The following is a 27,565-nucleotide window of genomic DNA, read 5'->3' as shown; positions in this document are numbered from 1 at the left end:
GCGTTGCACAGAGTACGGCAGTCTAAGAATGACAGGGTAGCTAGTACGAAACCATGTGGGACACCACAACTAATTGACCTCCAGAACATGATGAACTCTAAAACATTGAATACTTGAATACATTTTTCCTTTTGAACTAGAACCACATTCTAAAAGGTTCTAGTGCATATTGACAGAGAAACACATGGATATTGAGAGAGGTTAAATGATTGAGTATGTGTGTGACTTTCGGTATGTTTTTAATAAAGTGTTCCCAACAGCAGCGCTCAAAGACACCTTTTAAACAACCTATCCCACCACAGTACTTCATGTTGCCACTAGATGGGGTAAAAGGTACTCTGACGATGGGTCAAATAGACGTTTGCAGGCAATGACATTAACATTGATCTATAGTCTCTAGAGACAATAGACAAGAGTCCAGAATGCACTCAAATTGCTAAGTATATATGTGAATCATAGCTTAGTTATTAGTAATCATTAGTATAACTTATTGCTATTATTATTATAGTGTGTAGTAAATAAATAATTAAAATATAAACAAAAATATACTGCAATAAGCAGTATATAGAGAAGCTACAATGTATCTGGGTCTAGACACAGTTCTACATTGAGTGTATGTCGTTACTTTTTCTATGTTACACAGAGCAATATAACACACCAGCACACCACCAAGTAGTTCAAGTTAGGTCAGAAACAATACCAAACACCTGTGTAGAAGAAAGGTTGGCAGGTAAATAGAGAGGGAAACTCCCTCCAGGAGGCAGAAAGGGCCCTGCCCCACTTGGGTGGAGGACTCGGGGGGGGCTGAAGGAGCAGCGATAGCCCTGGGTGGTCCGGGTTGTTTCCATCCTGCTTGGGAGTGCCTGTGCGAGCGAGCAGCGGTATATAAGGTCTCTCCTCGACAGCCTTGCTCCCAGACAGCTCTGCTTGCTTGGAGGGACTCGATAGCAGAGATGAACATGCTCGTGGCCGTAGCCTTCACAGCGCTGGCGGTGCTGTCCGCCCTGCAGCACGCCGACGCCTCTGCCTACGACAAGATAGTGTACCACAGCCGTGTCCGGGCCAGGCTGCAGGGGTGAGTCTGCTCATCCATCGTTACTAATACAGCATAGGATGCAACATGTACATTGATCTAGATATTGTGCATTGATACATATTTGACTGTGAGGTTTGGTTTATGGTGACTATTTCATTATTATTTCTGATTTGTCTCATTTATCATAGTTACAATGTGTATTTCATTGTTATTTCCAATGTGGGATTAATTGAAATACTAATTAAGTTTTTATTTTGTTATCTTAGTCTTACTCCTTCAGTGGTTTGGGGATGTGATGAATGGATGTGAATTAGGATTAGATTGATTATTAAATGGTGCAATTAATGAATAATAATATGAAAATGAATCAAGGGTTAATTAAGGGTTAATTGATGAGGGAGTGGATTATTCATTGGAATATAAAATGCTACTGTTTTTAAATGAGAAGAGGATAAGATGAGAAGACGAATATATATCTATGATTTGTAAATCATTTTGCTTAATGCGGGAGTGTCAGACTTACGATATTCCCCTGGAGCTGAACATTGGCCCAGCGGGCTGAAGCCGTTCATCATTCATTCATGATCGCACACAGCTTCTCACCCAGCCAGGAGATGGTCAAGCTATTACATGTTAAGACAATCTACTTTGTAAGCATGCAGGGGTTTGAGTAAGCAAAACATTCCTTATCGGAGATTTAGTGTCAGAAACCCAAGGTAGCACAAACACACATGCACCACGCACGAACGCACGCACGCACGCACGCACGCACGCACGCACGCACGCACGCACGCACGCACACACGCACGCACGCACACACGCAGGCACCCACACCCACGCATACACACACACACACACACACGCACACACACACACACACACACACACACACACACACACACACACACACACACACACACACACACACACACACACACACACACACACACAATCATAAACAGCAGAAACACACTCAAGCACACACACTCTATAAACAACCACCCCCTAATCGGTTTTAAACCCTTCAGAAGACTCGCTCTAACGTACTCCCTGTGATCTCTGCCTCGCTCGCCCTCTCCAGGCCCAACGTGTGCGCTATGCAGCAGGTCGAGGGCACCAAGAAGAAGTACTTCAGTACCTGTCGTAACTGGTACCGTAAGACCATCTGTGGCAAGACGGCGTAAGTATTACCTGATGTCTTTGGCAGACCCTGAGGTCACAGCCCTGCGCAGCCTGGCCCCCAGCACATAGCCTCAAAGTACTTCCACCAAGACCGTGCGCACATTCTCCTTTCTTTAATTTTCCCTGTAAATGACTGAAACTTAGACCATAGAGACGCTGCTGTTTACTCCATTTATCCTTACATTATCTTGTATTTTTAACTGGTCGTTCTGTCTGAGCTGCTGTTGCTAATTTTGAGCTTGTTTTTTTCATTGAATCTTGGGTGTTTGCCATGGAGACTGACATCTGTTATCGGCCTAGAATGAAATGGAAGAGCACATTTTCATGGCTTTTCCATCCGCCTATTCCTGGGACCATCTCCTCCTAGCGACCGTTCATCACACATCTGTAGAAAACCCACAGGGGCCCTTGATGGAAATCCTGAGGTTGTAGAAAAGTTAGTAGTAAATACATATCCACAATGGAAAAAGTCTGTCGATTGTCAGGTCTGATCCAGATTTAGATCTCAGATTTCTTTATTGATCCCGGGGTAGATTATTGAATCTTGAGACTAGGCAGATAAAGTACTAAGCTGTAGATTGTCTATAAGATATAATCACAAACTAAACTGATGTCAGTTTAAACACAGACGAAAAAACACTTGTTGTAGCTTTCTCGTGTTTCCATGGTGGACTTCAGCCAGAACCAGTTTTCCAGTGGCTCTCTTTCTCTCTCCCCTCCCTCCTCTTTTTTATGCCCCGTCCACAGTGATGAGACTGAACCAGGAGCTTTCCAGATGAAAATTGATTGGTTTACCTTCTTAACTCACGCGGTAAACATCAGACGAATGTATACCAATCTCAAAATAACTCACAATGTTGTGTTTAGTCTGACAACAATCTCCCAGGGGGAAAATGTTAGACACACAGCAGAGCAACACACATGGCTCACACATGCTGCAAAGCGTATTATGCGGTGAGCGTTGCGTGTTACCTCAAGTTAAACCCCGGCTGCTGTCTTTAATCATAAAAAACTGATTTTTAAAAAGATACATTTTAAACCAAAGCCCCATGATGTAGCATCACACTTCAGAGGATTAAATTCATCTAGGCATACAGTGAGACACACAAACACACACATGCTTCAGAATAGTGAGGAGATCTAGGACTACATTAACACACACAAACACACACACATACACACATACGCACACGCGCACACACACACGCTTCAGGAGTATAGGGATCAAGGCCTGCAGTAATAAACACACACATATGCTGACTAAGTCATGGTTTCCAGTGTCGGGGCCAGCAGTGTGGTTCTCTTCTGATGCAGACACAGTTCTGCTGACTGTCTCGATTGGGCTGTAGTGTGGTTGTGTGGGGGTGTGTGTGTGTGTGTGCGTGCGTGCGTGCGTGCGTGTGTGTGTGTGTGTTCTCAACCCCCCCTCTGTCCCCCCTCTCAACCTCCGGATTTCCACTCCAAAGAGTGTGTCAAAAATAAGGAAAGACAGGAAATAAAAAAGGGTCTTTGCCCTGACACATACACAGAAGGATAGACGGATCAACAGATAGATAGACAGACAGACAGCGTATCAAACACACACGCACGCACACACACACCCACACTACAGCCCAATCGAGACAGTCAGCAGAACTGTGTCAAACACTCATAGAATAAAGCTATGGATGAGGTCAACAAGTGATGTGCCTCTCTGTCTGCTATATCTGTCTCTTCTCTCTCTTTCTGTCCTCTCTATCCGTCTCTGTCTCTGTCCCTTTCTCATGTCTCTCGGTCTCATTGCTACCTTCTCTCTGTCTCTCTCTCTAAGGCTGTTTCTCTCTCTCCCTCTGTCCCTCTCTTTCTCTCTATCATTGGCTCTCTCTATCTCGTGTACTGTCTCTATCTCTGTCTCTCTGTCCTTCTGCACTATCCCTCTCTGTCCCCTTTTATCTCTGTCGCTCTTTATCTGTCTCTATCCTGTCTCTCTCTCCCTCTACACTTTCTCTCTCTCTCTCTCTCTCTCTCTCTCTCTCTCTCTCTCTCTCTCTCTCTCTCTCTGGGGTCATTGAATCAGCAACGAGTCTCGACCTGAAGCCCTTCTCTCCTCCATGGCCAAGTTCCATTATCTAACGAGGGGCTCCACATTGCCATTGAAGGGAAAGATACACAACCTCACCTACAAGGTCTTCTGTTCCTTTCTAATTGGGCTCTATGGCTTTATTACATCAGCTTAAAGCACATGTGGGTTCGCATAAACATATGGGGTTTCCCAGAATTCAAACTTTTACGGCATCTAGGTTGGTTGGGACATGAAAGGTGATGTGTCTGCATTGCTTTCACTGTGTCATGAATATGATGGATGCTTTTATAACCAACCACATGCCGTGGTTATAATAACCGATACAGTAATTATAGTCAGAACGGGATCCCATCAACGGTGGTGTATGGTGTGGCATCTGTTGTTCATTTTCAGTCGCGGTTTGGCGCCGACGGAGCGTTGAAAAAGAGGGCGCTGTGCGCCTCTGATCCGGAGCGCCTCATAAATCAACCCAAGCTCTCTCTGTAAACCAAACCATCGTGTAAACCGAACCAAGGCTCTCGGATTGGAAGGCCTAAGGTTTAAGGATCACAACTGTGTTGTAATCAACAATAGGCGTTCCATTATTTTTTTTACTTTTGCGTAAATGACCTTTTGACGAGTTTATTAACCCTCTCATTGGGATTCCTTCCCTCCTCACTCATCTTCAGTCCGTCTAGTTGTGAGAAAACAAAGCCCCCCCCCACGCAATAAAAATCAACTCTTACATCTAACCTACTGCACCTTTAATTCTTAATATAGTGAGGGAAGTTCACTGTCTGTTATTGAGATTTCAAGACGTCTTGTTGGAGCCTGTAATGAATTAACTCAGTTCCAAGTTTCCCCATATGGAGTTGTTTACCGTTAATTATAGCTTTCAAGTCACACAGTATTGTTTGGATGACTTTCTCTACAAACATATTAATATTTAATATGCAAGGCTGATGGTGTACCGTGGGTGGGATGAAAGTTTGGTCCACGCAGTTACGTCAATTCACAGCTGTCCTACAACCCTTTTAATGGCTGGTCGTTGACCCACAGACTGTACAGATGGTTCATAAACAGCTGCCGGCTGGTTTGTTTATTAATCTAACCAAATCATCCAAACTTTAATCACACCGTGCCGTTTCTAAATAGAATGATGTCCTTGAGGTAAACCGCACGCGCTCCGAGGCGCCTTGCTTAGGGTCCCGTCTGGGGGCCAGATAAGTGTGTGTGTGTAGTGATGGCCCCTGGTCGAGAGCCATCTGGCCCTGGCTGCAGAGTGGGTTTGACCACACCGGTCTGGCAGATCAGAGAAGTAAATGGCCTTCTCAACCGCCTGATTCGTTTTTATTTGTTGGTTCATTTAACGATGCAAGGTCAATGCCATTGTTGCCATTATTATCATTATAGGCCTTTCCTTGTGGTACCCCTCAAATGAAAAACACTACAGCAGTTCTGTCCGGGGCAAAATAACTAATCGTATAGAATAGATGACGCTGTTATGAGACTTGATGAAACATCTAAACACCTACCAAGTTCAAGACACAGTTTAAGAGATTGAACCAATATCTGAGAGTCTGACGTCTGAGTTAGCTGTGTGTTCTCAAAACGGATATCCAACGAGCCAGCGAATGGGCAGAGCTGTGTTAGGGGGGTCCACGCAGGGAAGACCCTCCCGCTCCGTCAGTCGCGTGGTAGACGCCGCACTTTGTAAGTCCTCGTACGGATTGGGATGCGTGCGAGGGGAAGGACGTGGAGGACAGCGGGGCGTGAGGCAGCAGTGTGTGATGATGTACGTGTTGTTTCTGTGCCTGGCAGAGATGTGGTCTACGAATGCTGCCCTGGGTACATGAAGATGGACGGGCTGCGAGGCTGTCCTGCAGGTACGACCTCTCCGCCACCCCCACGGGTGGAACAGCGCATGGGTGGCTGGGTGGTCCACTAGGGGGGTGTCCATCCCCAGTAGCCTACCTGTAGGCAAGATGCCTTAAATGAATGATATGTATCTCGATTCACTTGAAGTCGTTTTTGATAAAAGCTAAATGGCTTAATAATTGAACAGTTAATCTCCCGGTTAATTGAACCCGGTACACTATCCTGCTCCCGACCAGTAACGGTAGTTATTCTCTTTATTGGTTTTGGCGGTTTCTCATCCTCTTGTCCGTTTCCCAGTGGCTCCCATCGAGAACGTGTACGGCACCCTGGGCACCATCAAAGCCACGTCCACCCAGAGCTACTCCGACAGCGCCAAGCTCCGGGCGGAGATCGAGGGCTCCGGCTCCTACACCTTCTTCGCTCCCAGCAACGACGCCTGGGATGCCCTGGACGAGGTAAGGCTTGGTCCAGGAGGGGAAAAAGACAACACCACATAACAGCAACCCATTCTTTGGTCTAGGAACCAACCCACCTCCTCTCTCTGCTCCCGGGCAGGAAATGAAGAGCGCGCTGGTCAGCAACGTGAACATCGAGCTGTACAACGCCCTCCACTACCACATGGCCAACAAGCGCTTCCTGACCAAGGACCTGAAGAACGGCATGGTGGTCACCTCCATGTACAACGACCTGGGACTCCACATCAACCACTACTCCAACGGGGTCAGCTCGCTTACAGTCCTGGGGTGTGGGGCACGGGACCAGCAGCTGGGTTTCATTTGCCAATCTAGGGTCAAACTAGAGGCGATGATTACAATACAGTAGACTTTAAGTTACATTTTTATTAGTGCTGTCAAGCGATTAAAATATTTAATCGCGATTAATCACATTAATGCCATAGTTAACTCCCGATTACTCGCGAGTAATCTCAATTTTTTTTTTTTTTTTAATTTCTTTGTCCCATTAATTTTTCTCATTTTAATGCTCTTATCAACATGGAGAAGTGCATCGGCTTGCCTTGTGGAAATGTTTTTTTATTGCTAACAACATTGGCATATACTGATCAAAACAGGACGATACAAAAAAAAAGCCTATAGTGAAATTAAACGATGAACATACAAACATACTTCCTCGAACATAGCAGTCAGGCTACTGCTTCTTTGTTTTGAGCCAAAGAAAAAAATAAATAATAATAATAATCAAATTAATTGCGTTAATCACACGATAAAAAATAAACGCCGTTAAAATTGTTTTGCGTCAACGCCGTCAATAACGCATTTAACTGACAGCACTAATTTTTATTAATACTTAATTATCTTACGCCACAAGCAGAGACTCGAACCTGCAACACCAGGGTTGGAAGACAAACACTCTAAGCCAAACAACGGCGCGTGTTCAGTTAAAGGGGACATAGTGTTCTTAAGAATTGGGATTGAGGTTTACCATGGAGGTAAACCACTCCATTACCCCTTATTGTGCTTCCTTATTATCTCCTGCTACCTGGGACGGTCGGACTGAATTATCGCGTTCTCCGTTGCAGGTTGTGACGGTGAACTGCGCCAGGATCATCCACGGGAACCAGGTGGCCACCAACGGCGTGGTGCACGTGGTGGACCGCGTGGTCAGCTCCGTGGGGAACAGCATCGCAGAGGTCCTGGACGTGGACGACGACCTCACGACGCTCACCGTGAGTACATACACGACGAGCGGAACGGCTTCATGGTCTGGACGAGGCATGGGCTGGAGTCTCCCCTCCTGGCTCGCTACAGCTTCTTCCCTAACGTCTCTTCTTCACAATGTCTCTCCACTGTTCTTCACTCCTCCTTTCTTTCCGTCTCTTCTTGTTACCCTTGTCCTTGTTATCTCTTACTCCACTTCTCTTCCGTTTTCCATAAATCCTTTTCCCTATTTTCCCCCCTTCTCCTCTCTTCTCCTCTCCTCTCCTGACCTCTCCTCTCTTCCCCTCGATATTTTCCCCATCTCGTATCATTGCCCCTCTCCCCATGTCTATCACGAAGTGTGTAATTATCGCCACCACTGCAATAAGGCCAGGGTATCATTATACTTCTTGGATTATGACTGCCCCATTCCTCTGCTTGCAGAACATGGCTCGTGACGCTGGTCTGATGGAGAAACTCGGAGAGCCCGGCCAGTACACCCTCTTCGCTCCCACCAATGAGGCCTTCGATAAACTGGGAAGCGACGTCCTGGAGAGGATTATGAGCGACAAGGATGTCCTGAAAGGTAAAAAAAAAAAAAAGAAAAAGTAAATTGCTGGAGTTTAAAAAGAAAAGAAAGCACTGCAAACCTCATCTTCCTCTATATGGAATACATCTAATTTGTTCAGTGGTACCGTGCTACGCATGCAAGTTTCCGTGGGTGCAATGAGTTTGGTACAACTTTGGTACAACTTGGCTATTGGTCAAAGCTTTGTTGCACAAAAGCAGGAAGAAACTGAGGTGTAATAAAAAAAAAAAAGAATTATGCTTTATGACAAGGTTTAACAGAACTACCCGTTTGCTGAGTTTAGTTTTGGTTCCAGGACAGTAGTGAAGGCTAAGGTGTGGCCCTTTTTAGAGGCCTTTATTAGCCTGGAGATCATCGTGATCAAGTGACCTCACATTCTGATTTGCAAAAAATATTTTGCCCCAAAGAAGAACTCTGCTAGTGCATACTTTTTTTCTTATTTAATATTTGTTATTGAGTCAAATTCGGAATAACTGCCGCACTTACGGCTGTATTTACTGTACTAATGTTAACGCTAACACTCATTGCTACACGGGACGCCATTACTGTTTTGCCAGCAGCGGCCTGTATCTACATTATCAACTACGACACGGCCCACGAATGGCTCCGATTGCATTGTATATCCAGGAAATATAAGGGAGCAGCTGGAGGTCCAAATTGATCCATGTTAGCGAAACGGAGTGTGAGGTCAGTTTATCGGTGCCATGCCGTAATTCCGACGCTTCATTGTTCCGACGTCTCAACGGTCCAAAATATTTCCCATTAGATCGACATGCCACTATGCCGACGGTTCAATGTTACGAAAACGGAACCCATTGTTCCGAAGGGCCGTTTGTCTGATAAGTCAAACAAGAGGCGCATTATAGGCCGACGGTTCAATATGCCGAATAGGCCTACATATAAAGAGTTTTATACCTCTCTCTCTCTCTCTCTCTCTCTCTCTCTCTCTCTCTCTCTCTCTCTATATATATATATATATATATATATATATATATATATATACATTGGAGAGCAAAGTGACAAAAGAGAGAGAGAGAGAGAGAGGTTTTCGTAACATTGAACCGTCGGCATAGTGGCATGTCGATCCAATGGGAAATATTTCGGACCATTGAGACGTCAGAACAATGAGGTGTCGGAATTACGGGCAGGCCCCAATTTATCAGGAGGGTCTCGAGGCCATTATTATAGGGCAATGTGCACGGAGTAGGGGTTTACTCGGCTAGAATAGGCCGGGTGTCCGCAAACAGCCCTTTGGCCTCGTCTATTAGTGCTGGTCAACGATAAAGGCTGTTTTGTCATCGACGGCTTTTCCGAACAGATGAGAACTTATAAAGGATCATAATAAACACAGCCGAGGAATCCGCAGACAGCTGGCAATCTATCCGTGACCAAGCTCGATAAGAATATAATACGAAGGGAGATCATCTCTAGTCTCGCATGAAATTTACACTGGAAAGTTACAGCAGGCAGGCAAATTATATAACACTTCATTCCATCGTAGCTCTATGAATGATTAGACCATAATAACCCAGAATGTAATGTCGAGTTATCATATTTAAAAAATGCTTGAAATAAAATATACAACGTCTGCATTTTATAATATTTAAATATATATAAAATAAGTTCATCCCAGAGAAGTAAATTAGGGTGTCACAGCATAAAGGCAGTAGGCCTATTTGGCCTTAAAATAAGAACATGCAAAATCTTCTAAAAACAAAAATTAACCATATCTATTTGCACTATATTGTAGGAATTTAGCCAAAAAGAGTTCATGTATTCATATTTCATGTATTTCTGATGACGTCAATGGTAGGAAAAAGGAAGTAGGCGTTCTGTACAGGGAGCTGGTCTTACTGGCAGCAGCTCTGCATCATATCAATAAATCAGCCCATTCCCCAGAGAGCACATCAGTGACTGAATCCCAAGACCACTCTTTGCTCAAAGGCTCTCTGGACCAAGAGGTTCCCAGGGTAGCTGGAGCCATTTGTTCCACTGTCCTCAGATGCACCTCAGATGTCTGGTTGTTAAACGGCAGTTAGTTCAGTAAGAAGCCAGTTTAGCCGCTAGTCCGACAGGCACCATGGTGCATACTTTTGCTGTATTGCAGTATTCAACTATTCATACAGAACATTCTTTCATGATATTTGGTCTTGATTCAGTTATTTTCAACTTCTAACAATAAGACACTGATGCAGATTGGTCGGTTAACATTTGGGTTGAAGGGTTTATTGATGTTCATGGAGTACCCCCAACACTCTCACTCAAATAAATAACACTGCAGTTAAAGACAACATTAGAGCGATCCCTATACAAGGCCTGACCATTCTGCAAGTAACACCTGCCAGCCTCACAGCTTTAATGGCCCTGTATGGTTTTTCAACCTTCAATTTTACAATTGGTACCCAAAGTTTAGGCTGGTAGTATTAAACTATCTATCATACATCTTGGTAGAAACTTAACCCAATGTCATTATAGGCAACATATTAAATGGCTTGTGTCGCATATGTCACACCTGGTTGTGAAACAGGACGTCCTTTTAAACATTTACATTTACATTTAGGGCATTTAGCAGACGCTTTTATCCAAAGCGACTTACAATAAGTACATTTGTCATAAGAAGTGCTTCAATATATCGCTGTCGGTACAGAAAGGATGTTCATAGAACCAAGTGCAAGTACCACAATCGCTAGGCTAATCAATTCCCCGTGTTACAGCCATGATAGCAGCTACTGCAGTTGCTACACAGTTAAGTACTATAATACAATACAATACAATACAATACAATACAATACAATACAATACAATACAGTGTACAATGGTGGCCAGAAGGGGGAGGGTGGCTACGCAGTGTCGAGGTGGACTCTGAACAGGTGAGTCTTGAGTCTTTTTTGGAAGATAGTGAGCGACTCTGCGGTCCTGAGAGCGGCAGGGAGCTCGTTCCACCACTGAGGTCCCAAAACCGAGAAAAGTTGTGACTTTGCTGAATGGCCTTTGCTAGCTCTTAGCGATGGCGGTTCCAGACGTCCAGCTGCGGTAGTTGAGCGGAGGGATCGAGCTGGGGTGTGTGGCTTTAGCAATGCTTGGAGGTAGGCAGGGGCAGTTCCATCGACTGCCTTAAACGCCAGTTGAATAAGGAGGGGGTGTGAATGAAGGATGTGTTGTTTATGGTTCTCCTGCTCTTCCTCTGCAGCGCTGCTGAACTTCCACCTCCTCAACACGGTCCAGTGCTCTGAGGGCATCATGCTGGGGACCTCCTACGAGACTTTGGAGGGCAACAGCATCGAGGTTGGCTGCGATGGCGACAGCCTCACGGTCAACGGCATCAAGATGGTGATGAAGAAGGACATCGTCACCACCAACGGGGTCATCCACCTCATCGACCAGGTCCTCATGCCCGACTCAGGTTAGTAACGTCACACGCCAGGTTTCGGACCAAAGGTCTTCTTCGCTGGGGAGATTTTTTTGTGGATTTGGTGTGCTGTTTTATTATAGATCTTACAATATGGTTTTTATTATGGGAGTTTGATGTATATGTCTGGATGTGATTGTTGAATGTCTGGACTTGATGTTCCTTTTTTGGATTTGTAGTTTCGATACATTTGTGGTTTAACATCTGATTTGAGATCTAGAAAACCGGATTCCATGTTATAGATCAGAATTAATTGAGTCATGTCTGCATTGAGTTTTTTGCCTCTATAACTGAATGATTCAGTGTCTAGATTCAGTGTTTGATGTTTAATATATCAGTGTTGAATGGTTGGGGGTTTAATGGTTGGGTTTTTCCTCTTAGCTAAGGAGGTGATGGAGCTGTTGGGACCGTCCCAGTCCACCTTCGGCGACCTGGTGGGAGAGCTGGGTCTGTCTGAAGCCTTGAGAGCAGAGTCTGAGTACACCTTGTTGGCCCCATTCAACGCTGCCTTTACTGGTGAGTTCTATACCCTCCACTACCTGTAGATAATGAGACACCAACACCACCTCTAAACCCATTATCTATCTATACATCCCAACCGCTATCAGCGCCGTCGTATCTACCACACCCATCACGACCATCAACATCAACCCCATCATCACCAACTTCACCACTATCAGCACCATCACCATCACCAACACCACCTCCCCCATAACGTCCACCCCAATTATCTCCATCGCTATCACAACCTCCATGACTACCATCAGCACCATCATCACCTCACTATCCCCTTTACCATCTCCATTACCACCAGCACAACCAACATCATCCTTATTATCATCATCACCACCACCTCAACAATCACTTCCACCACTGTTATCCCCACTCTGTCTCTCTCTCTCTCTGCTCTTCTGTCAGGGCCGGATTAACAAATCATAGGCCCCTGGGCACAAATGTGAAGCCCCCCCCCCCCCCCCCCCCCCCACCCCCAAAAAAAATCAGGAAAAAAGCGAAACCACTCAGTTGATGTCTCATCATGTCTGTGACTGTCAATTTTTCATCTCTAACGCGTTTTTTTTTTTCACCATAGGTGGGTTAGGGTTAGGGTCACATTAGGCCACTATATTGTTCAGAATCATTATATTGCTGTTCTTATGACATTCGTTTTAATAATGAATTTTAAATGAATACCCTATTTACTAATACCATGTATAACTATTTTAAGAGTACAAACATTCAGAAAAAAATAAATAAAATAAATAAGTTTCTTTCGTGTGGTGCCCCCCCACTGGCTGGGAATGGTTGGGGCCCCTGGGCACAGTGCCGTGTGCCCTAATGGTAGATCCGGCCCTGTCTTCTGTCCTTCTATCTCTCCCTATGTCTCCTTACCCTTCTATCCATCTATGCTTCTATCTCACTCTCTTGCTGGTTCCACATAGTAGGTGGTCTTTATCTGGATAAATCTTGGTCGCTTTCATGTTCGGGTATTAAATGCAAAATTCGCTTAATATAAATATTAAGCGACATGTCTCCATGTCTCAAAAAACCCTCCCCAGACTTAGAGCTTGACAAGTAGCCATAGAAATATACAAACGTAAGATAGAGTAAGTAATCCGTAGAGCTGCAAGTGTATTCTCACGGTCACACGTTGAGGTGTAAGAAGGGAGGAAGGAATGTGCGGTTTGGTGGAACATCTGTGTGTATATTACTGCGTGTACACTGCTGTGAGGCGGGGTAGTCAAGAAGTGTATCTCCTCCTCACTGAGTTTTACACATCTGGCCAGTAAATCCTACCCCAGCTGCACGTCAGGTGAAGGTTGTAAGATATGTCCCCTGAACGCATAAACAACAGAAACCTATCATAACAGTTTTTATATGTTAGGTATTAAAAATGTTAGAAGAATAACTAGTTGTTTAATAAGTAGTTGTCAAATAGTAATGAAAATAAAGTCATAGTAATATTGATGTTAGTAAAAGTTCTAGTAGCTACTCATACTACTTCTACCATTTAGTAATAGACACTTTTAACAGAATTGGCTTACTGTAAATTTACGATACACAAGTCATGAAGGAGCAGATAGGGGTTAATGCATCTAGCTAAAGGATGCCTAGGGTAAACCCAAACCCCCCAACCACTAGTACACTATTCCTACCTGCCCAAGTAGCCATAACATCAACATCATTACTGTTGTTTAGAAAAAAAAAGATATTTTCACTGCAAGGGGTAGGTCTCTTAACATCAGAGCTGATTGCGTTGATGAGTTGTTTGAGTTGCTGAGACGTTTGTCTGGTCCTCCAGACGAGGTGATGGACATCGACCAAAGCGAACTGAAGATCATTCTGGAGAACCACGTCCTGAAGAGCAAGGTGCTCCTTGGGCAGCTGTACAATGGTCAGCTCCTGGAGACCATCGCAGGGAAGTTCCTGAGGGTCTTTGTTTACCGCACGGTAGGTCCTTGCCATTATGTGTCCCCCCTACACCTTACTCGACATGTCCACCAATACCCTTCATCCTGCCCTCACAATCGCCGATGCCCCCTCTCCTTCAGTTCCCCAATAACCTACCTCCTACCTTATGACTGTAACCCTGCCTTACGATCCATGGCAGCCACCCCCCTACCCTGAACCCTACCCTAGCTGTGCCCCAATACCATACCTTCTACCTACACCCCCTCCATTCCTAACACACTCCCCTACCTACGGCCAAACCCTACACTACCCTGTCCCTTAATGCTCATCTTCCCTCGCTCACGATACAACAAATTCTCCCCACGTCTTTACCACTTTCCCCATACACCGATCTCGTGAATAATCTGTGGCTACCCAAGCAATCTTACCGTTCGAGTCTCGTTCCACTGGGACGATGGATTGTGTCCGCAGGCGGTGTGCATTGAGAACTCGTGTCTGGTGCGCGGCAGCAAGGAGGGAAGCAACGGGGCCATTCATCAGATGAGGATCTTGATGAAGCCGGCAGAGAAGGACATGTATGAGATCCTGATGGAGCATGGAGGATACAAGTGAGTAGGGCAGTGCTGGGAATGGAAGCAGGTGGACGGGCATGAGGGAGAGGGAGGGATGGGGTCATGTGGGATGTGTCGCAGCCAAAAACCTCACGTACACCCTTTCCCCCTCCACTTCGTCCCTCTCATCTGTTCCCGAGAGAGCCTGTCTCTCAGCAGCACAGAAATTTACAAATCAGCAGAACATGTGCTGACTAGCATGACCTCATCCATCTGCGGTGGTTCTCTTCTTCTTCTTCTCCTTCTCTGGGACGGCGCTCTGCAGGATCTTCCTTTCGCTGGTGGAATCCGCCGGGCTCACGGACATGCTGCGGCAGGAGGGAGACTTCACACTGTTCGCCCCCAGCGATAAGGCCTTCCGCGGCGTCAGCCAGTCAGACCTGGCCATCCTCACGGGCATGTTTCAACTTTTCGAAATTGCCGTAGCTGTTGTTTCATTTGATGATGTGTTCGAGATTCAGTGGGGTCAGGTTCCCTTTTACCCCTAATTTGGCGACAGTAATAGTACTGAGAATTCATTTTGATGTGTGTATGTAGAAGTGTGGAAGGATGAGCACGCTACCACACCTCGAACATCACTACCAGCAGCATCTGGTCTAGACAAGGCCAGCCCTGCTAAGCACTGCCACACAAAGCATCAACTGCATAGAACCATGCCAGTAATTTGAAAGCCTCTGCCGGGAACTGAACCAAGTATCTGTACTTATGCAGCTTAAAATTAAATACTAATTGATATGAATAAAGTCAAGTCAAGTTTGTTTTAAGAGGCCTTTAAAACAACATCAGTGGACTAAAGTGCTGTACAAATCAACTATCTAGTTATAAAAACACAAAACTAAATTAAGCTAAATGAAAGTGATTTAGCTTCTTTAGGTTTTGAGGCAAAGTGACAGATTGTGATGCCCTCTATTCCTCTTAGAGACATTTAGTTTCAAAAACCTTGTGCCATGTATGTGGCTGTTAAAAGAAAGAAACTAGAGTAAATTATTCATCCAATTAATTTCCATATGTGTTTGTTTCAGGTGACCTGAACGCCCTGAGGACCATCATCCTCTACCACTTCAACAACGGAGTCTTCATCGGCGGGGGATTGGAGGGGGGGGTTACCAACTTGCTCAAGTCTCTCCAGGGAAGCAACCTGAGAGTGCTGTTTGTAAGTAGGCTACACACCAAGAAGTGACCTCAGGGTTCTGCTTGTAAGTAGGCTTTACACCAAGAAGTGACCTGGGAGCTGTGTTTGTAAGTAGGCTTAACACAAAGAAGTAACCTGGGGGCTTTGTTTGTAAGTAGGCTTCACACCAAAAAGTGACCTGGGGGCGGTGTTTTGTAAGAGGCCTACACAAATTATATGAATCTAATTTTAATCCCTTGTGGTGTTCTTTGTTGAATTCCTGTTAGAATAGCTTTTTTGCCCATCTTAACAAAGGGAGTACCGCTTCCTACACATTTTGTTAAAAACCTTGTGATCTCACCTTCAACTCTGTTTCCACAAAAAATCTTTAACCAGTGACGATCGGTTCACTTAGATCATATCTGTGATGGATTGCGATTTTGAACTTCACTTGTACATTTAGCGTGCAAAGGGATACTAAGCAGAAGAGAAAACATTGCACGACCCACACTCTCAACGCATGCTCCATCACGTCTTCAGTATTTTGTGGCTTTTCCTCCTCATGACATGATTGCCTCCCGCAGGCGAACAACTCCATGCAAGTCAACACCGTTAAGGTGCCAGAGTCCGACGTCATGGCAACCAACGGGGTCGTCCATTTCATTGACAGCATTTTGTATCCTGCAGGTAAAAAGGAAAATCCCGCTAAGTCAAGGAAAATAAAAAAGCTATAAAACCGCCAAAAGACACACCTTCGCAAGAGTTGGTTGTCGTCGTTTTATTGGAAACCAGTTGTAACAGCCGCGTCCTTCCTTGTTCTGCAGACATCCCCGTCGGGAGCCAAGACCTGATGGGACTGCTGCAGAGGATGATCAGCTACTTCCAGATCAAGGTAGGGAACAAGCTCGTCCTACTTAAAGACAGGGCCTCCAGGTACACAGCGGGCAGGGCCGGCAGCCAGGCCTGCATCAACCTGCCATCGGGCCCTGGGGCTGAGAGGTTTCGTAGTCTCCCTGCGGGGGCATCTTACAAATGACGATGTGTAAATTATTTTCCGACATGTTGCCGTTGTCGACGGTGGGGGGGGTTGGATGAGGAATGATAGGCCCCCTGATCGGCATAGGCCCTGGGCCTTCAGCCCAGGCACGCCCGTGCATTAAGGCGGCCTTGCCGTCTGCCCAACCCTGACACACAGGTATTTTAAGGAATAATAAGAATAAGAATATATTTAATTTGTAGAGCACTTTACATTCAGAAATCTCAAAGTGCTACAGAGTTTAAGAGAGAGAAAAAATAAAATAAAAGGGGTTGTTAAAACATATAATACATAAACAGTAAAAGGGAAATTAGCAAAAGGCTTTTTAAAAAAGGATAAGTCTTAAGTTTTTTTTTTAAAACAGCTGTAGTCTGTGGGGCATTGGGAATTGATGAGCCGTCACACACGAGTCTCGGTAGACATTCCCCTTTCCCTATGTTATGGAACCAACTATTAAAGGTGTAATCGTAACGGTTTACCCTAAAGATAATATGTCCGGGCATTTATTTTTTCTTGCAGAAGCTGCTCAACCTTTCTGTTGATTTGTGTGTGTGTATGTGGGGGGGGGGGGGGGGGGGGGGGGATATATTTGTGTGTGTGTGTGTGTGTGTGTGTGTGTGTGTGTGTGTGTGTGTGTGTGTGTGTGTGTGTGTGTGTGTGTGCATGCTTGTGAAGAATAATCCAAAGGAATCTTAACTGAATGACCCCTATCTTTGTGACTGACAGTACATCCGTGGATACAGATATCAGGAAATCCCCCTCACCTTCATGAGTAAGTAGCCCATAATATCCTACTATAACGACTTCATGGAAACATAATGTTGAACTTCATCGTGGGTTTTTCCATTTTCATCTCTCTGTTTAAATCTGTTTGAATGGTGTAACTATCTTAGTCTGTGATTAACTCGGTCTAACTATGATCAACTCTTTTTAACGGTTTTAACTATTTCAGTCCTTGTTATTCTCTGTTTACCTCTGTTTACCTCTGTTTAAATCCTTAGCTCTGACTTAACGATATGTAACTCTATTAATTATTCCGATTTAAGTTTTTTCCTTTTAAATAAACAATGTCTGTTAATATCTGTTTAACCCTCATTAATGGTTTTAACTCACTGTTTTTTGTTCATCTTTGTTTAACTCTCTGTTTAACTCTTTCCATCTCATCATGTCACCAGGGAAGGTCACTCGAGTCATCGAGAGAGGTACAGTAAACTAAAATGTATAAGGTCATTTTCATGTGATTCACAGTCCCGTTAAAAGAAACCAAATAAGAAACAATTTGGATATCAGATTATTATCACTTATGTATCATCATCTAAGAAGCCTTTCATGAACAGTGAAAGGCCGAACTGTTCCACAAATGTGCAACGATTTGTTTGTCTTCATTATTATTTATTTGTTTTCTTTGGTAGACCCTGCTGTTAAAAAGTTCACCAGGGTCATCCAAGGAGAGACTAGGGTGATCACGGAGGTTCAGCCCTCCATCAAGAAGGTTACCAGAGTGATCGACGGTCAGACGGTCGTCAAAAAGGTTACCAGAGTCATCGAAAGGGACCCAGTCGTAACCACCGTTACCAGATTGGTCACAGGTAAATACAACATGTTCATTGATGGAACCATGGCTACAGACGTCTAGCCTCGTGAGACCATCTTGATATTAAAAAAATGTGTTTTGCAATAAATATCAGTCTGGTCTTGCTGGGCAGTAATTTTTTACGAAATAACTAAGTAGATTAAATAACTAAGTAACTAAGTAAACAAATCCTCTGATAAAAACCTACTGTGGATATCGTTATTGAGTTTATTTCAGATAAAACCGTGCTGATTGCTCTGCTCTCGTGCTCCTTGTCCGTTGTGAACTATAACTTCCTCTTTTGGTCCATCCATTGGTCCGTCAGCCTTTTGGGTTTGGAAAGTATGTTTCAAAGGGCTCGTGGCCAGCCTGACCTTCAGCTGTGGATAAAACGTGTGTGAGAAACTGTAATGTGAACTTGTGAGATCAGAAGGGTCACACGAGGCTAACAGACGTCGTTAGCTTGTGAAATAACACACTGCTGTTTAATTTCCCCCCTGGGATTCATAAAGATTTTTATCTTCCTAGGTCCTGAGCCTGCCATCAGCCGGGGAACCTCCAACATAGATATCGATTTCGCAGGTCAGTCACAAATCTTCCGTTTGATTCTGCAGTTCGTAACGACAGCGGACAGGGTAATCCGGTGGTCATGGTGTTTGACTCCCAGCTGAAAAGTACTGGGTTCCAAACCATACTTGAGCAGGGAAATCCTAACCCCTACCTGCTTAATGACGTGTGTCTGAATTTACTTTAAGTTGCTAAATGACTACACCATCTGCTAAATGATGAATTTTCTGATGTGCTATGTGTAAAAGGTAAAGTTAGTGAACAGGTTTGTTCTGTTGTTTCTAAGGAGTTGACCTCAGTGAACTTCAAGTCGGGGCCGGCTTCCACACCGAGAGGATCAATGTCCACGGTGAGATCACGCATCATCCACCAAGTAGACCAGGGTTGGGTCCAAAATCCTCCCTCTATGTGGTGCTGTCTGAAAAGCTGTGTGTACAAATCTGTTTCCCTATATAGTACACTACTTAATACCCATAACGCACTGCAAATTAATTGGTCCACTCGTTCCCTATATGGTGCCCTATTTGGGACGTAACCATTTTGTAGTACTGTCCAAAATTGGAGTGTACAAATCTGCTTCCCTTTATAGTTCACCAATATCCATAATGTATGTATCCCACGATGCATACCGGTGACACCTTACACATGTCTATTTGTTAACGCAACAAATACAGACAGATATCCATCGGCATAATTAGAGTCTGAATTCACACTATTCCATGCCATACATGTTCCCGATATAGTTTATGATATAATGTTCACTTTAAAGGGATAAGTGAACGTCTTTAAAAATGGCTCGAGTAGTAAAGAAGCAAATAGTAAATAAGTAAAGAGCTGTCACACGAGCACATGAGTGACGGTAAATGTATATTTCTTCCAGGGGATCGCAGAAGGGTCCCTAACTCCCGCAGAGTCCCAGGTAAAGACACTTCGTCCTAACTTGAACTTGAACTGTTTTTCTTGAGATCTGTGGTTCCTTTATGGATCCTTTATGGTTCTTCATGGTTTTAGGGGTCCCTAGACGGAGGGAGTGATCTGGGCCGAAGGGATGAGAGACCGCAGCAGAAGGTAACAATCCAGGGATGAACCCCAACAGAGAAGGAGGTGAAGAAGAAAGAAGAAGAAGAGGAGAGCTCTACTCTGACGTGACAAATGTCTGCGGGCATATGGAGCAACAACAACAAAAAACCAAGCCAGTCCGTAGATAATTCTATGGTGCTATTTGATGTGATAAAGGGATGTGGGAGGGGGGGCTTGGGCGAGGGGCCGTGGAAGAGGCCGGCTTGAACAACAGTTGAACCCGCTAAAGTTGCCTCTCAATGAAAACATTGGCAGCATTATGGAAGAAAAGTTGGAGACGCGGTAAAACGGCTCAAAGTCAACACTATTAAAAAATCCTATAAATAAAGAAATCCTATTTTACAAAACAATGTTTTGCTGGTGCTGTGGTTGATGTCTTAAGCAGGGGATGGATGAGGTTGTAATTAATCCCTGGGTGATAAGGAGTTGGTGGCTGGAACGTCGTATGGTACGATGATGCTGAGCTGACGTACTGAGGGCCATTGTCCTTCTCCTCTACTTTCTCTTGTATCCTCTTCCAGTTGTCTTGGATGACGTTCATGTTGTTGTCTTGAGGTTGCAACATTTTGAGAAATCTACAGGAATTCCTAGTTAATTTCTGTTTATGTGTTTTCTAACACTTTCAATAAATCATATTCTTGGACAAATGTGCACATTTTGCCAGAGAATAAGGTATTAAGATCTTTGAAAAATATTGGTCCGTAATGACTCCTTACGATTGTTATAGTACAGCCTAGAACGTGGTTTAATTTCATTGGTTCTCCCTATCAAAATAATTGATTCCCAACTCACAACATAAACATGTATCTTGATGGTTTGTGTGCTGGTTTGGTTTAATAAAGCTTTAATAAAGCTCTTCTTCCATCAAAGGTCATTTCACTTTCATTGAAACATTACAGTAAATTTACTTTATATTGAGCATGAAGGAGAAGAGATACACATGTGAAATGGAAGATGAAGAGTACAAACCACAAGATGGATCTTGTTCCTGGGAATTGAAAGTATAAAACGATTGCCTGAATGCCAAGTGGTGTGCTCACACACACGCACGCACCCACACAAATACAAACGCACCCTCTCTCGTGCACATGCATGTGCAGAACATATGACTGGGGACTTACATTACGACTTTTTACATAAAACTGAGATATTGTCTCTGGCTCCAACGTTGTCTCTGTGTTATGGTACATTCTGGCATTCACCTTAGTGTTTGTTATTAGGCATTAAGCTTTCATGAAAATGAATACATTTTAATGAGAGACAAGTAGAGAAAGAACAAACAAAAGAGCGAATTAAAACAGGATGTGGGCAAGAAATTACTTTCACTATAATGTCTCTGTAAACAGCAAGCCACAAACAGTAATATATGTTTATCAACCACAATCCAGCTCTGCTTCTATAACCTAACCTTCGACTTAATGCCCATAAAACTGTAAAATAATTCTGCCAAATATCACTAATAGTTCTCAACATTCTGATCGGGAGCCAATTCTACCAAAAATGAAGTTCCTGTGGAAATCCTAGAGCCTAAGTGGAAACATAATGAAACCCTGTCGTAACTGAAACCATATTGGCAGACCGAGCCATCTGCTCAGCACGCTGCATTTTTTTTTTGCAGAACATCAGATGTTCACAGCATTCCCACACAACTGGAAGAGCTGCTGCGGTAACACATCACCACAGCAGAGCACTCGGCTCTCTCTAGTGCTTCCAACGTTAGTGGTGACCTCATTACCCGAACCCCCGCCCCAACAGATCCAACTAGTTTGGGGGAAGTTCTGGTTACACCGCAACCAAATGGCACAGAAGTCAGGCCTGTAGACTTTGAAGGTCTTGATGGGTCAGCTTCTGCACGCGTCTGGGAAACCCTGTCATAATAATAATCGCTGGAAGGTGATTCACTCGTGGCCGTGTTGCAGCGTGTCCGATGATAAATAGAAAATTGCTGAGCTTCAATTCTCGATGGTGAACCCCATCGCGTCAACCCAGCCCTTTCACTCCTGAATGTTATTCCTTGTACAATAATTGAGGTGTTTTCAGTGGAGTCCTGGTGTCACATGGGTTCTTAACCCATTCACACTCCTGTACAAATGCCGGATGCTCAGAGTTCATGGTGAGTTCAACCTTGGTGCGACGGTGGTTTTCTCCGACAGCGTGCATGTGCGGGTCACGACCGCACTCATACGTCTCAGCCCTACCTTGAAGTCGACAGATGGACCAAAGGTTAGGCAAACCGTCAAAACATCACAGAACCTGATACCCTTGAATATGTTAGTCTTTAATGGTGTGAAGAGAATGAGATGGATTCTACCACCTATACATCCAGTCTCCAGTGTTTATATGCACAAAGGCAGACAGGAGCCAATTACATCAAACGTCATGGACGCAGCTGGGTCAACACATAAGTTGGTTGGATGTTAACATACTGCCTAATCCTTTACAACTACTCTTCCTCAAATATAATACTTATGCTGAAAAAAATAATACTGGAACAATACTTAAGAATAAAATCATGGGCCAAATCGTTACGAATAAATACTATTCTTGGGTTTACTTTTGACTTCTGCAACCCAGCAGCTTAATTTCTGCTGTCGCCATGGCAATGTGTTTCTGGTCATCTACTGCAGCAGGATCTAAAGTTGAACAATCTGGCAGGTGGTGGCTGCCAGAGGAGCAAACAGCCTAATAAATATTTCTTTGTCGGCTCTGGGCACAGGATTGGACCAGGATACCCTTCAACTGTTTCCGATACACTCGGTTGAGGACGTGGCTATCTGTGGTGAGCTCATCGCTATTTTAGCATCCAAGCCTGAAGTGTCGGGATGCCCTTTATTGGTTCGGCATCACAAGCAAAATTCATTAGGGTCCACAAGAACAAAACAACAAATCAACATCCATGACCCCAGGAGAGAAACAAATCCTGAAAGATGAAAGTTATCTAGCGTGTCGGGTCCTGGACACGCCTCGTCTCAAAGCTGTGTCCCACGCCATCTTTCAACTCACTCCGACAGCATCTGCAGACCGGAGCCAAAGCCGTACATAAATCTGGCCTCGGTGGAAAGATAGGATCAAAAAAATAATACGATCATCACAGCGGTATTGAGTACAACACAGCCTCCACAAAGTACAATATCTGCAGGTCCTGTTCACAAAAGTATACTTGATATAATTAAAGCAACTTCAAAATGAAAGGATTAGACGTGGGTGAATTGGTTTGTTTCATTTGACTCGAGAGAATTATGGCAGATATACACGTCATACATCTTCCTTTCTTCTTCATAACTGTAAAAGAAGGATGTGGTTCCTTTATCATTCCTATCAAAAGCAAATGAATTCATATATAAATTATTAAAAAGTTATTAATAAATCTCTCCCTTGAGAAAGAGAAAAGTATTTGTATTGGTCCCAATACTGAGTTTCCTGCAATAACTTTTATCGAGTAACTCATATAATGTTAATTCATATAAACTTGTATATGAATCTGTATGAGGAAGATCACATAGCCTGACTCAAACACAATCTTCAAAATATGGAGAAAAATCTTAATCGGTTTTAAATTGGAAGGAATAAGTCATAAAATCTAGTGTTTAACACATAATTACAATGTTTTTCCATGAAGTTTAATGTAGTATAATACCAGTACTACTGATTGGTGGTTGGTTGATGCATTCCAACTTTCCAAACCCATCTCTCTCTCCCTGCCTAATCCACTCAGATTTGCCTTGAGATTCCATCGACATTTCCAAGTAGTTCCAAGTACTCTATATATAGAGTGAAAATAAACCCCTATTCTGTCAAACTCATCAAGTGAAATAAGGAGTCTTGAATTCCCTATAGACCGCCTTTATATAGTGCTTTTCTAACCTAATGGTTTCACAATGAGTCTCTCTCATTCACACATCATACACCCATTCATGCACCCATTCATACACACATTCATGCACACATTCATACTGTGACGTCGGTATCAACCATTCAAGGGAACAGCCAGCTCACCGGGGACACTCAGGCTCAGGCACACCTCAGCAAGGAAAAAACGAGATTGAGCCAGCAAGCCTCCGGCTGCCAGATAACTTGCTCTCCTGAACTACTGCCCCCTAAATGCTGGGGAGAGAGCAAATCTTCAACATGACATGGAGTATTCCTCTGTTGTTGATGGGAGCCATTCAGTATGGTGGTAAAAAATCCTACCTCAGTTGTACCACGACTTCACGTTGTCATCCATTCTGAAATAATGCGCAAAATAATTGTCTCTAAACTCTTTTGTAGCCAAGAGGGTATCTTGGCTGCAAAATGTGGTTCTGCAAACAAAGGAGTGTTATAATAGCTGATGTTAAACTTAAAGGGGTAAGGAATCCAAAATATATATTATGGTTTATTATACGTGGTGATATATCTTCTATGATCCTGATCTTTACCATTTTTTCACTCTTACTAAAATAGAACTCTCATTTCGAAGAAACAGGAGTAATATCCTATGTTTTTGCCGGTCCCTGCTGCAAAGTGAACGCAGGTTGTGTTATTTTGGTGACGTAGAAGTGCTTTGTAGAACACTCTTCGACATCAGGACCGTCCTAGAGACATCTGCAGCAAGTGTTTTGGGGATTGTGTTGTGCTCTATTTAGGCAACGGTTGATGTTGATGGCCGTGTCCAAGAGAGGATTACATCTTTGGTGTCACGACTCGCCCTGTTCCTTAGATACGTCAATCCCTGCCCCTTTGTTTTCCGCCTGTGAACGTTCCCTGCCACGTTGATTGTTTTCATCCGTCCCTCATTGCCTCTTCCCTCACTTGGTCATCAAACTGAACCCTTTTTTTTTTTTTACAAATAAATACAATGCAAACTTAATATCCAGACGTTTGGCTTCTGAGTCGTGCTTTTGTGTCCAACACCTGTGTGCACCAGTGAAACACTAAATTGTTTTAACAAGTGTCACCATGTGTGTGTGGTGCATATATATCATTAAAACATATATATCATTAAAACAAAAAGGTATGAAGGAGGTAGCTGTGGATCATAAACATGGGGATAACATGGGGATGGAACCTAATCTTAGCCCACTTGAATTCAAATGAGCTGAAATTGGCTGAAACACTTACATTTTAAAACTTAGAAGACATGGTCAAAAATCTTTTTAAGTAACCATATTTTAAGTTTTTGTGATTTGACTCTCATTGTGTAGAGCTCTGACTATCTGAGGACATCTCTACGTCTCCTAAAATATACCTGAATTACTATAAAGTGCCGAACACCATTTAAGTATACTATGAGGTTGCCAATAGTGGATAATCTGATTTATATTGATGAGGTAATTCATTATTATCAGTCGGGATTGAATAGAATGGAGCCATCATATGTGGTCTAGTGAAATTGTTAAATAACTTCTTTTTTTTTTGAGGATTAATGATTTTCAAAGACACGCTCAACATTGTATGAAACCATTGTATCAATCCAATGTTGCTCCATGTTTGACTCAATAGATAGATAGTGTGTGTGTGTGTGTGTGTGTGCGTGCGTGCGTGCGTGCGTGCGTGCGTGCGTGCGTGCGTGCGTGCGTGCGTGCGTGCGTGCGTGCGTGCGTGCGTGCGTGCGTGCGTGTGTGTGTGATCAAATCGAGTTCTCTAAAAACAGGTGCTCTGCCGTGGCCTCCAGAGTTGGCCACTAGGACACGTCTTCGGTTGCCAGGAGGAGTGTAGGCCAGCGGCTGGGTTCCAACACTTTACGATCCTTCACCCTCACGCCCTAGGTCCTTGCTCTGTCAACAAAGGCTCAGTCAAACACTGTTTAAACACGACCACATTCACAAGCCCCTTCTTGAATGGAGGCAGGCTTGATGCCAGACAGAGCTGTGTTTTGAGTAACCATTGTTTTAAAAGGGGTGTTGGATGGATACGAAGACTACTGTTCTGTAATTGTATGCCAGTTCTTTTAAAATGGTAATTCATGACTAATCAAAGTGTCTGAGCGAGACAGTATCAATGAAGTGGAAGAAGATTGATTGATTAATTGACTTGATGGATTTGTGACCTGGTGGGGATTGCAGCAAAAGATTTGTGTGTTTAGGTTCCTGCGTGCTTCATGAGAGGAATTTAGAGTCCTGTTATAGTTGTTAGATCATGAGTGGAGTCCTGGGATGAACTATAGTCATAACTCATAACAGTGCCCTTGGCTATGTTAAAACCTTTGTTTGCACATTGAACCATATCAAAGCAAAAGCATCAGTGTGGTTGCATGTATCTCATTATTTATAAGTAAAGGCATACAACTTGGGTGTTGGTAATTGTTTATACGTCACCCCCCACTTTACTGCTAGGTTTCCACGAGATTGACTGTGAAGTCAAGTCACAGCAGGTGTTTGGGCTCTGCGTGCGTTTATGGCCTAGGTGTTTATAAGGGAGAAGTTTAGCGCACCAAAAATATTATTATGATTTCAGCAGAAATGCCTTACAGTCAAACTAAGATGTCTATGCTTATATTTCATTGGTACTGTCGTTACTGACGATATATCTGACACTAAATCCATCCCCTTTTTACCACACATCTAAACCTGCCATCTCCCCATGTATCTGGCATTCCAGCAGATAATGAAAGTTTTCTAAAACAGCATTGGGGCTGACACGTCTTAAAAACAGGTTGATGCTTTCCGTTGGCAATATAAATGACCTATTGTCTTTTGTTTTTACCCTAAGCCCCTTTCATTAGGGGCTTACAATGCAGTATTTTATCATACAAATGTTCAATTTGGAAACTCTCTGATTGCAGACCAAGAACAAAACGGTAATATATTTTGAGAGCTAGGACTCTCGTGGGTCGACTGGAGGTCTCTTGTATCCGTAGGACATTCTTCGGTTGGACATTGTCCCTTCCTGCATTGCCAGACATCATTGATCTGTCCCAAAACTGTCTCCTTGTCCAAAACAAACCAGCCAGCTGGACCAAAACCCATCTGGTCTTGGCTGATAGGGTAGAGTGGGTTTCTCTGTGAACAAATAAATCCCCTCACACACTTGGTCTGACTCTGGATTGATTTGAATGTCATATTATCTGTTTCTGATTTTTTTTTGTATTTCTGTAACAATTGTTTCCTAATAATTCAGTGAACTAAGAACTTGACTAGATTATACTGAGACCGACTGACTTACTGACCGAAAAAATTATCGAATGAGATAGGCCATACAGATAGACAGAGACCGACCGACAGACAGACAGACAGACAAACAGACAGACGGACGGACGGACGGACGGACGGACGGACGGACGGACGGACGGACGGACGGACGGACGGACGGACGGACAGACAGACAGACAGACAGACAGACAGACAGACAGACAGACAGACAGACAGATAGATAGATAGATAGATAGATAGATAGATAGATAGATAGAT

General features: G+C 43.7%; 1 protein-coding gene across 1 annotated transcript; it reads left to right on the top strand.

Moving 5' to 3' along the window:
- Positions 1–881: 881 nt before the first annotated feature.
- postnb (periostin, osteoblast specific factor b) lies at positions 882–21,067 on the top strand. Its single transcript, XM_056611498.1, has 22 exons — positions 882–1,075; positions 2,118–2,216; positions 6,081–6,145; positions 6,435–6,592; positions 6,693–6,857; positions 7,675–7,821; positions 8,237–8,378; positions 11,572–11,784; positions 12,172–12,306; positions 14,090–14,238; positions 14,671–14,807; positions 15,076–15,206; positions 15,833–15,963; positions 16,506–16,608; positions 16,746–16,813; positions 17,684–17,729; positions 18,133–18,159; positions 18,370–18,546; positions 19,059–19,112; positions 19,384–19,446; positions 19,978–20,016; positions 20,109–21,067. Exons 1-22 carry the CDS (start codon positions 954–956, stop codon positions 20,129–20,131), a joined length of 2,394 nt encoding a protein of 797 aa, XP_056467473.1. The 5' UTR covers positions 882–953; the 3' UTR covers positions 20,132–21,067.
- The last annotated feature ends 6,498 nt before the right edge of the window (positions 21,068–27,565 follow it).

The sequence above is a fragment of the Gadus chalcogrammus genome, chromosome 16, assembly GCF_026213295.1.
Source record: "Gadus chalcogrammus isolate NIFS_2021 chromosome 16, NIFS_Gcha_1.0, whole genome shotgun sequence".
Taxonomy (NCBI): domain Eukaryota; kingdom Metazoa; phylum Chordata; class Actinopteri; order Gadiformes; family Gadidae; genus Gadus; species Gadus chalcogrammus.
Note: the sequence above shows the minus strand (reverse complement) of the source record. Positions and strands in the feature narration are given on the sequence as shown.